At 40.1% G+C, this 17,649-nt stretch overlaps 1 protein-coding gene across 1 annotated transcript in view; it reads left to right on the top strand.

Annotated features, from left to right (window-relative positions):
* Window positions 1–394: 394 nt before the first annotated feature.
* Window positions 395–17,649, top strand: part of fhip2a (FHF complex subunit HOOK interacting protein 2) — a 58,318-nt gene continuing 41,063 nt past the window's right edge. The window contains exons 1-2 of the mRNA XM_052027489.1: window positions 395–862; window positions 17,370–17,448. Coding sequence (XP_051883449.1) covers window positions 818–862; window positions 17,370–17,448 — 124 coding nt within the window. The 5' untranslated portion in view covers window positions 395–817. The remainder of the gene's footprint in view (window positions 863–17,369; window positions 17,449–17,649) is intronic.

Below are 17,649 nucleotides of genomic sequence, written 5' to 3'. Positions count from 1 at the left end.
CTGTGCTAAAACAAATGATGCCTTTAAAAGGCTGGTGGACTTTGTTCAATCATGCTGCGCCTTTAAGACCTTGCAGCTATCCACCCACTACTATTCAGAGCCCGGGGCTGTAAACTGGCCCCTGACTTCAGGACGCCTCCGGCAGTGAGCTCTTTACCGCCCCCTGGCCGCGGGATGGCCATTGCGTCAGAGTTGCGGACTGCGCACGGAGCCCGGTGCGCCCCCTGCCGGAGCGACTGTGCAGACCGCGCTCACGTCCGCCCCCTGACGCCAGGAGGACCGCACTCTCTCCCCCGGAACCGTCGAGTTGCGCCCCGCCCCCAACTGCCCCCCCCCCGCGCAGGAATGATCGCACTGTTGGTCCCGGGTCATGGCTGACGGCCCCGCTGTGCGCCCCCTGGTACCGGGATGGCCACAGCCGGCAGTGAGTGAGGCGGCCTTGCGCGCCCCCGGCGGCGGGAGGACCGCGGGCGCTGCCCGCCTTGCGCGCCCCCGGCGGCGGGAGGACCGCGGGCGCTGCCCGCCTTGCGCGCCCCCGGCGGCGGGAGGAGCGCGGTGCGGCTGGGACGGGCAGTCAGTGTGTGCGCTGCCACGGTGTCGGTTGTGTACTGTGTCGGGCCGTCCGGTGTTTACTGTCCGCGTCTGCTGTGGTTTGATTTCCTCTCCGCTTTTCTTATTTTATATATATAATCTCTATATAATTTTTACTGTGTTGCGAGTCGGGGCCGCATGAACAGCCAGGCTGGATCGAACAAGGAAGAAGCTTGAGGAATCCAAGGAGAAATTCCGCCGGGAGATCCGCGAGTCCAAGGCCAAGATGTTCACCAAATTCACCAACATCCTGCAGCAGGCGGTGGAGGCGGTGAGTCCCGGCCAGCCCTGCCCTGCCCTCCCCTCCCCTGCTCAACCCTCCCCTTCACTTTACCGCGGCATTCGACCAGGCCTAGTCTCCACAAGCCCAGGGGCCACCTGTCTGGCATTACAGGGATCTTACTTCGTTTATTTCCGTAACATTACATTGTTTTTTTTTTGTTTTTAAAGCTTCAGAAATACATTATCAGGTACAGGCCTTGAGATAATTGACCTGTCCCCTCCCCTTCAAGCTCTCCTCGCCCACTTTGTCTGATAAGTCCAATTCTTCTGGGGCGGGCGGTTGGCGAGCAGGAATAATGTACTGCGACTGCAGCTACGTTGTTGTCCTGGAACCAGCTGTTGTCCCCCAGTCTTGGCTTGTTCGTGCACTGTGCGACATCCACCCAACCTTGTGTGCAGAGTTGGGTCAGGGGGAGGACGTGCCTTTTGTCTGTTTAAGGGCAAATTCCAGCAGTTTGGCAGTGATCTGGAGGGAAAAAAAACACAATTTCCTTTTTCAAGCGGGCAGGAGAAACATCTTAGTTTATTTCTGGCTCTTCTGTTTTTAATCGCAGTGGATATTCAAAAAAAAAGAAACAAAGCAAGCAATAAATGAAGTAAGCATGATAAAAATGCAGCAGATACACTCAGATGTGTAAATAATCTGATACGTTCAGCTGTGTTATTAAATAATCTATTTGTCTTTAGGAAGCCTGCATACTAATACACAATAAAATGTTGTTTCAGCACAGTTAACATCATGAAGAGGAAAAAAAATGTGAACAAGATGTGAAAATGCATCACATTTGCTTTAGTCCTCATAGACTCTCACTTTTATTCCTCTCTGTCCACTTTCCCATCTCTACTATATAAACTGCTTTGAGAGAGACTTTTACAAATGTAATATGAAAGTAATTTTTGTTTGAAGATAGTTGGAGAAAGCGGAAAGTTACTTTATTTGGATTTGCAGTAGCAGGTACAATCTCATTTTAAGAAAGTGTGAGATTTTCAAGCTATAATGCTTATTGGAGTATTTTAGCTGCAGTGGTGCAGGTTTTAATTTGCTGGAGGATAGAAAAAACACCCATCAGTGTTTCACAGAGGTACAAAGCAGAACATGGACACTCATAGTATTCAGAGACTTGACAAAGTTTGGTCAAAAAAAGAAGAGTGAATAGAGCTGAGATCAGAGAAGTGTGGAAAACACAAGAGGGGGAACAGAGAGGGAAAAGTCATTGCAGAGGTGCAATGCTTGTTTTAGAGAAGCTATTGAGATTAGATTCAGTAATGAATGTTTTTTTGCAGGTATAATCATACTTTCAATGGAGAACACCTGGCTAACATTTGATTTCTTTTTGTGTAGTATTTTACAGGAAAATATTTCAAATTTTGAACAGTGTTCAGCCAACTGAGCCTGTATCAGAGTCCACATGATCCTCAGATTTATGCCTCCGTCTGTCATCAAACTTACATTTTCTGTGCATTCGATAGTTACCATTTCTGTTTGGGAGTTGACATTTTTAGCAGTTATGATGTGGAGTGTCACTTGGCAAGTTTGTCCGTATGTGTAAGTTGCACACAGGCATCCACATGAAAGGTTTTATGCTTTAAGCCAAGCTACAGTGCTTTGCCTTATTCTTTGTTCATGGTTTTCAAACTTTTCTGCATTGACAGATGCCCAGGACCTGCATTCCTAATTTCAGACAGACAAGGGCAACTATGAAAAGTAAATACTGCTTTTGTTGCACAAAATGATTTTATTAAGATGTAGTGATAGATAAACTATCCTGGTGTGTGAACAAACACACCAATCTCATGAACTGTGGTCATCCTGAGATGTTTAGCTGAAGGTCACAGGAGTTTAAAACGTCTTTGTTTATTTATTTATGGGACATGGGAGTTGCAGATAAGGCCAACTTCTACTGCCCCTTGAAAAGCTGGTCATGATCTACCTTTACTTTGATGAAGATATTCTCACAGTGTGATTTAGTGAGTTCCAGAATTGAAACACTGTCATGATGAAAGAGCAGTGTTTATATACTATAACGTGTGATTTGGAGGGGAACCTGCCAATGGTGGCATTTCCAAAATGCCTATTTGTCTCTGTTCTTCTAAGCAATAGTGATTAAAAGTCTGTGAGGTGTTGTTGGAATAGCTTGCTGAGTAGCCACAGTACATTCTACAAAAGGTGCTTGCTGCATAGTACTCTGCGGAAGGGAGAGTGTTTAGGATGGTGGGCAAAGTGGTTGCTTTGTACTGGGTGAGTTTTTTTTTGGACCTGTTCACATCCAAGCATGTGGAGAGTGTCCTGTACACTCCTGACTTGTGCCTCATAGATGGTGGAAAAGAAGTCACTCAGTGCAAGACCAACTCTTGAAGACACGATATTTATGTGGCATGCTCAATATGTTTCTGATCAAAGGTGTAAGTTGGGTGGGACTCGATGGTAATGACGTTGACTGTCAAAGGTAGGTGTAAGAGGTGGTCTTTGCCTGGATTAGGTTAGATTAGATACTGAATTCATTACATTTAGCAGACAAGACATCTATGAAACATTCCCGCTCCAGGTCCTTAAGATGAAGCAGGAACTCGTGGAATGCAATAAAGATGTGAAATTCCAGTTGCTGACATTGGTAAATTGGTTTATTATTGTCACATGTACCGAGGTACAGTGAAAAACTTGTCTTGCATACCGCCCGTACAGATCAATTCATTACAACAGTGCATTAAGGTAGTACAAGGTAAAACAATAACAATGCAGAATAAAGTGTTACAGTGCAGAGAAAGTGCAGCGCAGGAAGACAGTAAGATGCAAGGTCATAACGAGGTAGATTGTGAGGTCAAGTATGAGCTCATACTTGAATACTTCCAGAGTCTTAAAGTGTGCAAGCATGACTGCATTTCTGATGAGTTGCAATTATAATTGAATTCGTGCAATCATCAGCAAATATTCTCATTTCTTAAATTATGATGAAATGAAGCAGTTGGTGAAGATTGGGCATATGACACTCAGGACACATCTATGTCTTATTAATATCGTCAGCTACTTGTTTGTGAGTAAATGTAATATTTTTGAAAAACTTTTCAAGTATTATGGAACATTTTCTTCAGCAAACTGTGTTGTGGGTTTCCTGGCACATTCATCAGCAGTATTAGCTGTCAAATTATGAAATGTTGCTGTCAGGTTTGAGGCAAGATCTTGTCACTTGATTTCAGAGGTGTTCCACAGTGTTCTGTTAAATTTCACCAAATTCTAATAATGCGTTTTGACTTTGATTCTATTTTTCCCTCAGCATGGTGAGCCAAATTATTGACTTCTCCCTCCTTTCCTGAGTCCTCAACAAATAGGATATTTCTTTTCTGTTGAAGGAAGATGTAATTTAATCATTTAATGTAGACTTCAGTTTGTAACAAGAGAGCTTCCTCCAGTAAACTAAAAGAGTAGGGCAGTGTGTTTCCAAACCTTAGTCCTTTACCTATGCAAGTACAGATTTAAATGAATAGTAGTTGCAGAGATGGAAGAGATGTCTGCAGGGTAATTGAACTTTACATCTACATGGGCCAATTAATACACTAATCTTTGTTGTGGAGAGGCATCATAAAATTATGACCCAGGTTAGATTAGACTTGCGAAGTGCATGCAAGTTGAGTCATAGAGCCATCCAGCGTGGAAACAGGCCCTTTGGCCCAACTTATCCATACCGACTAAGGTGCCTGCTTGAGCTAGTGCCATCTGCCTGCATTTGCCCCATCTCCCTCTGAACCTTTCCTATCCATGTAAATGTCTTTTAAACATTGTAATTGTACCCACCTCTACCACTTCCTCTGGCAGCTCGTTCCATATACCCATCACCTCTGTGTTTAGAAATTTGCCTCTCGGGTCCTCTTTAACTCTTTCCTCTCTCACCTTAAACCTATACCCTGTAGTTTTACACTCATGATTTTGTATAACTCTATAAGGTCACCCCTCTGCCTCCTGGGCTCCAGGATAAAAGCCGTAGACCAAGCCGTTCAGTCCTGGCAACATTTCTATTGTAAGTTTGTCAAAATTGCAATCATTAGAAAGAAATAATTTAGCACATTTACTGTCTCTTGTGTAGAGTCAGACTGCCTTGTAATAAGCTATTTCTTCTTAGGTAGTCTCATCGGATTGAGGGTAATTTGCTTTCATTCCACTTTTGAGGGTTTGGAGGTGACAGATGTGGTTGATGTGGGAACTGCGAGTTTTCCACTGATGGGGCAGGAGGTGCCCAATGGGGTAGGTGGGTGGTACGTGAGGTGGTGCGCTCCTTCTGCTGCTTGCTCAGGGGCACATGTGCGCTGCTGATTTGAGTCATCCTGAATACTCCTTCACCACTTTGAATGCCCATGAGTCACGGATTCCTCAGAGTTGGTGGGGATGCTGCAATTTATCAAGGAGGGTTGAGAATATTTTCATTGCTTTTCCTCTGTCCATCTGATGATCACTTCCTCGGACAGAGCCCAGAGTAGAGCATTTTAGAGAGTCTGTTATCAGGCAGGTGAACAACATGACCTGCTTGGCAGCTGATGTTATTTGTAAAACCCATGCTCGTCCTTTTTTTATGCTTCAGTGAATAAAGTTGGCCAAAGCTTGGATCCTCTCCTCTGAGCAGATGTAAACACATGTGCATCTGCATATTGCGTCTCACCTACCAAGGTTCAAGTGATCTTGTTTCTAGAGTATAATCGCCATGGGTTGAGTAGTTCTCAATTAATTCTGAAGTTTAGGGCTGCTTCTGCAGGAGGTTTGTTGAAGTTGAGGTACATCATTACAGTGAGGAAGGATGAGTAAAGTGTTGTGGCAGTTACACAGCCCTTTATGACACCAGTGTTCACTGAGATTGGCAGTGTTGTAAACGCATTGGTTGGGATTGTGGCTTGTTTTCTCTCAGGAAGCAGAGTTAAAATGGTGACCATTTTCAGTGGGCAGTCAACTTTGAAGAGAGTGTTCCACAATGCCTCCCGATTGATGGAATCAAAGGCTTTAGTGAGGTTGAAAAAGGACACACGTAATGCTTGATGCTGTTCCCTAAATTTTTATTTTAGTTGTTATTACAATGAAGCTCGTGTATTTAGATGAAATCAACAATGTGATTTGAGGAGCTGTTCCTCAGCCACTGGGAGAACACGGTTGAGGAGGACCCCGGCAATGATCCTCCCTGTGACAGACAGCAAGGAAACAATTTTCTCAGAGAATGCAAATTCTTTCCAAGTTGCATCTTTTCTGTTCCCCCTCTCCTCTAGACACACCCCAGAAATTATGGGCTTGATGACCATACAATGACATGTATAAACAGTTTGAACCTCAGATGTGTGTTCTTTAATGTGATTGTTTGAGATGTAGCTATCAGTGGCAAGGCCAGCATTTAATCCCCATTCCTTATATACTTCAGAAGCCAATGGTTAGATGCCTATAATCACTGCAGGGCTGGTGGGCATGGGTTTTCATGATTTTGACCCAGCAACAAAAACAACTGTTGGTTTCCAAGTCAGGATGCTTGTGTTCTCTTGTAGGTACTGGAGATCGCAAGCTTGGGAGATGCTGCATAGTAAAACTTGGCAAGTTGCTACAATGTGTCCTATAGTTGGTGCACACTATAACCATATTATGCCAGTGGCAGAAGAGGAAGTGGATGTGTAAATTGGTGGATAGGGTGCCAATCAAGTGGGCTGCTTTGTTCTGGATGGGTTTGGGAAGAGCTTTTACCCTGAGAGAGTTGATGCAAAGCATTTTATGGATGTTACAACATATCCAGTACATCAGGAATGGGGGAATGAATGATTAAGGTGTTGGGTGGAGTGCTAGTCAGCTTTGTCCTGTGTGGTGTTGAGTTTGTTGATTATTTGTTGAAATTTATTGAAAGTGGAGAGTTTTCCATTGCACTCCAAACCTGTAAAGTGGAATTGTGGGAGCTTTGCAGAATCAGGTGGTGAATCACCTGCCCCAGGATATCATCAAAAGGCATAAAAAGCAAAACATTGCAGATGTTTGAAATATGAAGTAGCAAAAGAAAATGCTTGAAACACCAGCACGAGGCAATATTTGTGAAGAGGAAAACGGAGTTGACATTTTAGACCTGAAGTGTTAACTTTGCTTCTGAGTCTACACATATTGTGTGATGTGACCTGACTGTTTCCAGAATTAATTGTTTTGATCATTGAGATGGTTGGGCTTTCTCAGTGCAGATGGTCACTGTTTGACAGTTGTGTGGTGTGAATGATTTTTGCAATTATGTAGATTCATGTCGGGTATGCTGCATGGTTTTACTTTTACCAAAATTTCTTTTGTTGACAAAAGTTAGGTTGAGACAGGACAATATGGCTCAGAAAATGGAAATGTTATCACGTGCAAAAAGTCCATCTTCTGGACGGGAAGAGTTATAGTACTAAACTGGACTTGGCTGACTTTCTTAATAAACTATCCAGTTTTCTATGGTGTTGTACATTAGTTTTAGTGTTTATGTTGGAGGCATCTCTCTTGCTCCCATTGAGATCAAAAGCAAAATGAGCTTTTAGTTTGGAGTGGTGAAATCTTAAAATAATTATCTTTGTTCAGCCATGGACGATAGTTCATAATGTTGCTATGTTATTAGCAAATGGGCACAAATGAATATAGTATAAAGGTATTTATTTGACCTGCATTGTATAAACTAAATGCCAAAATAGCTTCCTCTTTTTACCACAGACTTTGAACATAATTTGCAGCAGTTCCTTCTTTATATTTTTTGTGGCTGATATGGTAAAATATACAGTTCATTAGTCAAAATGATATTAATGTGTTTGGATGTGTAACCATGAGGTTATAATGTTTTGGTGATCAATATAAAAATCATTCTTAATATCTATGTTAAGATAGTCATAAATGTTTGTGGTTTAGTCCATTTAAAGTGAAATTAAAAATAGGAAATGGTTTCCATGTGATATCTGGTCATTATGCCAAACATGCGAGTCCCAATATTGAATCAGATGATCTATTGTAACTTAAAAACAGGTGTAAATTTTCTTGCTGTGTGTGTTCCTTTGATACCAAAATTGGTCTGGGTTCACACAAATATCAGAGACAACCTTTGAGAAACAGTGCAAAAGAAATTCCTAATATACTTTAACAATTAAAGTTAGGAAATCTATTTAGACTGAGGAGGAGGTTAGTTTACTATGAGAGCGTGAAGGAAAATACAAAGAATATTGTAACATTACTATGAAGATCCACCAAGCATTAATGTCTAAAACCCCTAAATCAAATTAGGATTAGGTAACATCCCAACTAAAACTGTAGAGGACAGTAATTCACATCATAACCTGACTGATAATGTTAAGTATTTTAGCTTAAATAGAAAGCAGGTAAATAGGACAACAGAGTTCATTTTTGCGGAATCAACAACTACCATTTCTAATCTTAATGGGGTCCAAAAACTGCTGGCTGGTTCTAAATGGCTTTTGGAATTGGTTAATAATGTTGAATATATTCTCTCTAAACGAGCCTGGCTACCTGACCTCAGCTCAGTCTGGTACCTGACGATATGGATCAGGTTCAGTTCAGGTGGATGTTCTGACGAAATAAGGTTTGGGTCAGGCCAGACTATGTCATGCTGGCCCAGTTCAGTACAATACTCTGGTCAAAATGATTTGCTGAGAATCTCCACATGTACTCTATTCTTGATCAACAGCAATGAATCCTTAGTGATCAGTGAGATCAGAGAATCCAAGTGATCTGTGAACCTGGAGTAACCACTGCAGTCCATAGCAATGACTTGCACTCACTGTGCTGGCCAGAGTGCATCTCTGAGCCCCACATCACAGCACTGAGCAGCTGCTCTACTTGCCCCAGATTGTGCAACACCAACCCTGGAGACAGCAATTGCATGTTGTCTTAGTGGCTCACTCGACACCAAACTGTGCCATGATGAGATTACTTTATCCATTTCGTTGCTGCAGGAGTGCTAGTGAATGACTGAAGCTTCAGCAGGTTCCTGACACAGCAGTGGGCAGGCCAAGGGTTCATGCCAGGTTTGTGGCCCAGCAGAGCTGTCAGTGACAAAAATCTACATGCAGTGCCATAACGTTCCCTTTTAGCAGCAATTTCTTTTGCATTCTTGTCCCTGGGAATGCATCCTAATCACCAAGAGGTGTTAGTGTATTTTGTAAAGACACTAAATCCAATGCTGCTGAGGTAATAGTTAATGGAATAAGGAAGGTTAGCAGAGATAATAGAACTAAAATTAATAAAAAAAAATAACAGCCACAAGGATAATAAGACTATTTCTGCTGCCAAGCAAAGATATGTTTGGGAGGGGGTGAGGGAGAAACTTCTTTATGGAAGTATAATAATAATAGAAAAAAGATTAGATTTGGCCAAACAGACAGTGGGAGGTTCTATCCACATGAAATGTTCCTTGCCTATTTTTTGAGTTTAAAAATGTTATTGAGTTTAAGTATTCTAGGAGTGATAACAAGGCTGACGTTAATACATTTCTGATGAAGGCTCTGATTATTAATATATTAATGGTTTCTTGTTCTTCATCTGCTGCCCGACCTGCTGAGTGTTTCAAGCATTTTCTGTTCTTATTTCTGATTTTCAGCACCTGCAGTTTTTATTATTTTCATTTAATAAATTTAGATTTTGTGTACTAAGGACAAGGGGTTACTTAATTCGGTTGAATGTGCTGAGGTAGGCAATCACCTTGATAACTTTTTTTTAAAAAGATGCATCTCCTGACCCTGCGATGCTATGAAACAAGATTTTTCACAATTAACCAGACTTACTACCAACTATTAGCTAAATAACCCTAATATTTAAAAGGCAGCTGTACAGTTGTAATTCCAAAAACAAAACTTTTAATTCACATTTTTTTAGTTGTTTTATTTTTTCCAGTGAAGTCGTTAAGTTTAAATGGAGCCTGGGAAACAAGGTGCTGGGTTGGAAACAGATTCAGGTGAGTTTAAAGGGAGCATGGGAATCGGAGCCTTGGTGAATTAAGTGCAGGAAACAGAACCAGATGTGTTTAAAGAGAGCAGGAGAACCTGGGCTCCAGTGAGTTTAAAGGAATTGTGGGAACTGGAGCTGTAGTGAGTCCAAAAGGAGTATGGGAACCTAGGTGCTAGTGAGTGAAAGGGAACATGGAAGTCTGAGCCCTGGTGTGTGAAAGGGAGTGTGGAAACTGTGAGGCCCTGGTGTGTGAAAGGAACCTGAGGAATCAGCACTAAGATGCTGAACCATCTGGATTTTCGAGTAGTGGATTATCAGAGTTTAACTGAATTAGATATTCAAAACTGTGCAATGTACACTAGGAGGGATTTGGGATCTGCATGATCTGTGCAGTTGTGTACTTTCTCAACCAATGACACTGTTTCATAATGGAGCCTAAAACCTCAGATGCTAGAAATCTGAAGCAAAACTGGGTAATGATGGAAATATTCAGCAAGTCGAGCAGTATTTGTGGGGAGAGAAACAGTCAGCATTTTGGGTCATGGTCCTTGAGTTTGCTTCTGTCCCCACTGACATGAGTTCATCTGTTTACTTGCATGCTGATGAAATACTGTTATTGCTAAACTTCTGGTGGATTAAGGCAACTCGGACATTGATTTCCTGATATCTATTTATTTGAGTATGTGTGCTTACTGAAAGTTGCTGCCCAATTTATGGTTTAGTAACGGAGCCTGATATTACCGTAAAACTTTAGCTGTCAAAAAATTGATGTCTTAATCAGCACAGAATGTGTATGTACATAGAACATAGAACAGTACAGCACAGAACAGGCCCTTCGGCCCACAATGTTGTGCCGACATAGCTATTCCCTCCTACCTACAGAATGCCCATATCCCTCTATTTTCCTCTCATTCATGTGCCCAACCAAGCCCCTCTTAAAAGCCCCCAATGAATTTGCCTCCACCACCCTATCAGGCAACGCATTCCAGGCATCCACCACTCTGTCAGTAAAAAACGTACCCCTCATGTCTGTTCTGAACCTACCCCCTCTCACCTTAAATGCATGCCCTCTGGTAATGGATCGCTCAATAATGGGAAAAAGATATTGCTTGTCCACCCTGACTATGCCCCTGCATAAGTTTATACATTAGATCTGTATTAGATGGTTAAATGTTTCATTTCAATAAAAATACATCAAGTGAAAGGGATGCGAATTACTAAAATTACTTAAGGAACAGTATTCTTCAGTTGCTTAAAGACTCTGAGAAAGCTTGATTCTTTTATATTTGTTTTAACATAGACTGTTGCATGCCATAGTGTAGATACAATCTTTATGACCATGTGATTTTGCTTTGAACACACTTGAGCCCCATTATTCGCTGATTTGCTATCTGCAGATCTGCATACTTGCAAGGTTCACCTCAGGCAACATCTCAAATTTTCTTGAACAAGTATATTTTTGTACATTTACACATTGAGGAACCCATCATTGTTTTCATAAATACATGATCGGTTTCCAGACTGCTTGCGTTAAGTGAGTCCCTGCACCCTGATATAGGTGGTCATTGTTCACACAGCTACAGATTGGGATTTCAAAATGAATCCCTGTTTTTAAGTTTCAATGCATTCAATAGGAGGTGTTTGTTGGCTAATATCATTTCCTTTTGGGTACTTAGAAATAATGTATTTATGAATGTGTGTGAATGCTCTTTGAATGTTATAGGGCATATTTATGTTCAGTTGGGGGTACTATTGAGTAAAATAGAGAGGGCCTTGGTGGTATCTATGTTTTTTTTGTTATCTGAGGGAAATATGTGCCACTTTCCTTGTGAATAACAAAGATTTAATATAAACTGAATAATCTAGAACAGCTTAACAGTTAGTAACAGAAATAACAAAATTTTGTTCTTATTCTATAACTACATGATTTGATATTATCTGCATTAAATTCTCTCAGATAAATTAAAGTATACAGACTTGTTTAAAGCTTGTGAGAATGAACTGTTGAGATATTGTTATAATGAGCTTTCAGAGTCTATGCTTCAGAGCACAGAGTATTTACACCATTATGATACAGTGGTAGCATTAATTAAAAACTGGTCTGGTTTCCCAATACAAGATATAACCTGAATTGTCTACATGTCCTGTGTTAACAAGTTTCAACACACCTCTTCCTATAATGTACATGAAACAAGAAATACTGGAAAAATTCAGCACATCGGGCAGAGTTTATGGAGAGAGGAGTAGAGTTGGAGAACACAACAGAATTCATTAATAATTTTTCATCAAAATTCCTGATGAATGGTTCTGATGTCATAAACCAGAAATGTTAAGTCTGTTTCTCTCTCCGTAGATGCTGCCTGACCTTCAGAGTGTTTCCAGCATTTTCAAGTTGTATGTCAGATTTCCAGCATCAGCAGCTTTTTGCTCTTGGATTCTCACTTTAATGTGCTGTTTGGTGCCATTTCAAAAGAGTGATGTGAAGGTCTGCTGATTTCATCAGTAGTGCCAGTGTATCATTAGAATTATTTGGAGAATTAAAATCAAGAATCAAACAGTGATGAAGAAAAAGCGGTTGGCAGTGTCGTCACATTCTAAGTTACATCTAGATTTGAAACTGCAACCAATGTGGTGTTTTGCGAGCTGCTGGAATCTTATTTCTGGCATTTGAATTAAAATTAGTTTTCTGTTGATTGCCAACTAATCTGATTAAACAATGCTGACTGTGCGTCATAATCATTGTTTATTTCAAATTCAGAATATATTCTAATGCAGATAGTGATTGTTCCTAATCTATATTCCAGTTGTGCTCTGTAATGTCAATCATTGCTTTTTCACTGCATTTTTATTGACTGGAATACATGCACCTCCTAAAGTGCATTTTAATCTTTCAACCATGCAACTATTATTTAGTAGATTCTAAGCAATGTGGTGCTCAACACCAAAAAGAATGAAACATCAGGGTTCTGTGACCTTGATTTTCCACTGTTACATACAAGAAGCTCGATGAATTCAGTGGGTCAGGCAGCATCTGTAGAGGGAAATGGACAGTTGGTGTTTTGGGTCAAGACCCTGCATGTCGATTTGGATACACAGATGAGTCCTGACCTGCTGAGTTCCTCCAGCTTCTTATTCGTTGCTCCAGATTTCCAGCACCTGCAGTCTCTTGTGTTTTGAATTATTACATGCTTGATTGTACAAACAGAATGCAGCATGTACAATGCAGCAGCTAAAGATTTAAATACATTTGGGGTGTTTTAGTTGAAGGTGGCCTGTTTACTGCAACTGTTGGGTATTAATGGGCTAAGTCTTTAATTTTGCATCATTCATAACAGAACATTGCTGGGCCTCATCAAAGATTTAAAAACTTTATTACAGTACTCTGTTATCCATTACTGAACATTGTTTTAAATTGCATTTACATTATAGTTATGATATTGATTTTTTTAGCATTAAATTTTAGATTGACCATTTGCACATTTTTAGTCTGCAATAGAATGTTGTGAATTATTTGCGCAAATGAAATGTTGTAGAGATGTAAAATTTCCATGATTAGGAATGCTTTGAGGCCTTTCAGGCATTTAGTTTAGATATCCTTTTGCAAGTTAATGCAGGGTTGTCAAGTGTATAACACAAGGAATCAAGTAAAAGCTTGAAGGAGTTTTGTCAGACTTTAATGTGTACTGAGGTTCATTCTGACTAAAGGCACTGCAAAAGTCACTTCCTGAAATCTCAGTTAATAGATATAAATTAACAGGATCCTTTTCTTTTTTTGGGTAACTTGCATTGGATTTTGTAGTGGAATACAAAGCAGTTGCCAGCACGTTCTCCCTGTGACTGCCTGGATTTGTGCCAGGTGCTCCGGTTTCCTCCCATGTTCCAAAGACACACAGATTGGTAGGTTATAACAATACAACACTAGAACAGGCCCTTCAGTCAACCATGATGCTAACCTAAATTAACCCCGTCTGCGTACACATTTCCCTGTCCGCCTTTTCCCTGCCTGTTCATGCACCTTATCTAAATGTGCCTTAAATTGTTGCTGTTGTATCTTCTTCTACCATCTTCCCTGGTATCTCCTTAAACTTTCCCCCTCACACCTTAAGCCCATATCCTGGGGAAAATGACTATGACAGTCTACCTATTTATGCTTCTCATAATTTTATATATTTCCATCAGGATAGCCTCTGACACTCCAGGGAAAACTATGTTTGTTTGACCTCTCCTTATAGCTAATATACTCCAGTCTAGACAACGTCCTGGTGAACCTCTTTCTAGAAAGTGGCAACCAGAACTGCACGCAATACTCCAAATGTGGCCTAACCCAAGTTTTATATAGCTGAAACGTGGCTTCTCAACTTTTATATTCAGTACCCCGACCGATGAAGGCAAGCATGCCATAGCTTCTTTACACATCTCTCCCCTATGTTGTCACTTTCAGGGAACTATGGTCTAGCACCCAAGATCCCTGTGTGCATTAATGCTCCTCAGGGTCCTGACATTTACTATATACTTTGCTTTTGCATTTGTCCTCCCAAAATGTATCACCTCATACTTGTCTGGATTAAACTCTAACTGCCATTTCTCTGCTGAAATTTCCAACTGGTCGATATTCTACTGTATCCTTTGACAACCTTCTTCACTATTCCACAATTCCACTAATTTTTGTGTCATCTGCAAATGTATCAACCAGGCCACCAATGTTTTCATCCAAATCATTAATATATAGTACAAACATCAGAGGTCCCAGCACTGATCATTGCGGAACACCACTGCTCATGGACTTCCAGTCAGAAAAACACCTCTCCACCACTATCTTCTGTCTTCGATGGCCAAGCCATTTTGAATCCAATTTACGAAGCCTTCATGGATCCACATGATTTAATCTTCTGAACCAGCCGACCATACTTTACTAAAGTCCATGTAGACAACATTCACTGCCCTGCACTCATCAATCATCTTTGGCACTTCCTCAAAAAATCTCAAAAAAGCTGACTATCCCTAACAAGTCCATGCTTTTCCAAATGCAAGTAAGTTGGCCACAAAGAAATATAATTGCCCCTACTGTGTAGGTGAGTGGTAGAATCTATGGGAAGTTGATGGAAATGTGGGATAATAAGTTCCAGTGAAAATAGGTGGAGGAGTGAGATGGCTTTGCAAGCCGCCTGAAATAGCCTCCTGTGTTGTGTGGAAATCTGAATGATAGAATATTGAACATAATTTCTGCACAGTTTCATTTTATAATTTCCATTTCTTGTGGGCTAACAACAGTTCCAATTAATTTTGAATTGTGCATTAAATATAAGCTACAATTAAAATCAAATATTTGAAGGTGTCCTACATGCTGTCTGGTTTACAACTACTCAAATACACAAGATAAAGCATTTTATACAGGCATTGATCTTTCAAATTTTAAAGTTATATGTAAGCATGAGTGGAATCAAAGGTACATTTTCTAAAGATCAATGCTATCTTAAAACTGCTTCTCAGCCACCCCAGTATGCAAAACTATTACTGGCAAAGATTTAACCCCAAAGATGGGAAATTGCCAAAGTGGATCACTTAGTATGTTGCCAAAGGAATTGGATGTTTGTCCAATCAAATACCTCCTCCAGGTCAAGAAACAGCTAAAGACATTAGATGCCGTTACGGCAGAAGGGTGAGACAATGTTGCAGCAGTATTGCTCAAAGTGCCTCAAGTTGTGCTATTCCAGTGTAGCTGGAAAATTGTCATGGAAATTACCGTATAAAATTCCTTATCCATCCATCCACAGCCAGCCACCTGCAGAGTATCTCTGAGAAAGTTGGTCAATCTGAGCACCACCAAGCCTATCCAAATTAATTTTGGGTACAACCATCCAGTAAAATTCTGGAAAAAGATTGAGAGCATAAATTTGGAATGCAAAAAGAAAAAGAACATTTGCAGCCTTCTTGTGATTTTTTTTTTAACCTTTTTCCAGAAACAACTCTTGATAATTTTTTATAAAGTACTTTAAACTACACTTATGTTTTCTGTCTCAATGGTTGTGATTCATTGTAAAATCTTGTGCATTAAATCTTGTATGGCACAGGAACGACTTTGTATGAAGTCAATTTGTTTATAGGCTTAAACTTTGAATATTATTTCACTTGATCTTTCACTTAAGTTGAAGAGTGTCGTGATCAGTTCTCAGTCAATATGAAGATATCTTCCAGGATGATGAAAGGAACATTATATCTGGCTGTCTGCTTTTGATGACTAGCCAGTTACTTGTGCTGAGCATTGCACATGGATGCCCTGAAATGATTGTAATGCTCACTGTGGTTAAATAGCTAATTATCTCGGCTCACAATGGAAAATGGCTACTTCAATTAGATATTAAATTATTTTTTTAAAAATTGCAGATGTTGGAAATCTGAAATTAAATAGGAAATACTGGAAACATTCACCGGGTCAGACAGCTACTATGGAAAGAGAAGCAGAATCAATACTTCAGGGTGAAGACCCTTCATCAGAAGTTTCTTCTTTAGCCAGCCTTAACCCAGTTAACAAAGCCAATGATTCCTTATGCTGTTTTGAACAGTTTTTTCAATTTATCCTTCTTTTAAGGAATTGTGTAAATGACCCAAGTGTTTTTCTTTCGCCTCCCACTTTTAACATCACACGTGTGACCTGCCCATTCAATGTTTCAATGTTGCTTTGATTATTGCTCCTGAACCTCCCTCTGCTTCATAAGCAAAAGGGGTTCATCTCCTGCTTCTGACCTTTCACTGTTTTGTCAGTTGTTCCACTCTCATTCTCTCCCAGGACCTCAGAAGCTTTGTTGGCAAAACCTAGTTCTCATGTTTACTCATTTTTTTCCACTATGAAATTATGGGATCCAAATTTCTGATGGAAAGTGTGTTTCCAAGGCTTTAAGCCTGTAGAGCAGGAGAACCTTATTGTCTCCCATTCCAGTAATTTCCTGCACTCTATCCCACTCCATTGGAAGCTCCATTTGTTCCTGACTTCCTGTGTAGAATATCAGTTTTTCATTTATGGTAACATGATTCTGGAAAGTAGTATTTGTTAGTAGAAAGAAAAATGTGAGCAGTCAAGTATTTAAAACTTACATTTTATGCATGTTTATGTAAATTAACAAAATACGTGCTTGAAGGGTGTTCAACCTAAAAAGTTAGCTCTGTTTTTCTTTCCACAGATGCTCCCTGACTTGCTGAGTGTTTCCAGCATTTCATATTTTTATTTCAGATTTCCGTCTTCTGGGTTTTTTTTTAATTTCATGTGTTAGCATTTGTCACTGATATATGAGAAAATTAATTGCTCTTTATTTGGATAATAACATTATTTTAACATGGTAAGCAATAATCTGTATTAATGGTACTGTGACAGAACTGTCAGTGTCCTAAATGTGGTGAATTTCTTTACCCTTCGGATTTGTTTCTATTTGAATACTGCAATAGATGATTGATAAATGAGAATGTCACTCAGTTTAACTACGTACACCAAGAAATACATGTAATATTATTCATCAGATCTTTAACTTCAAACAAGTCTAAACTGTTGTTATAATTTCTGTTTTGAATTTTATAGCTGGCTCCTTCCCTTCCTCTGCAAGAGGACTTTGTGTATCATTGGAAAGCCATTACCCATTATTACATTGAAACATCAGGTAGGAGGCTATGATATTTTATTTTTGATTAATTTTAATAAATTGCATAGATGAAAAAGTCTGCACATTTAACTTGTCAATGGCATGCCAATGAAGAGCCAGTAATTGATGAAACTTATGTCTCGAGACTGTGATGCACAGCTTCTTTGTGGGAATGGCCAGGCTGACAACTTGGAAACATTTTTGAGGGTAACTGATGGA

Source organism: Pristis pectinata, chromosome 12, assembly GCF_009764475.1.
Source record: "Pristis pectinata isolate sPriPec2 chromosome 12, sPriPec2.1.pri, whole genome shotgun sequence".
Lineage (NCBI taxonomy): Eukaryota > Metazoa > Chordata > Chondrichthyes > Rhinopristiformes > Pristidae > Pristis > Pristis pectinata.
The sequence above is the reverse complement of the archived record's forward strand: the minus strand, read 5'-3'. Positions and strand labels throughout refer to the sequence as shown.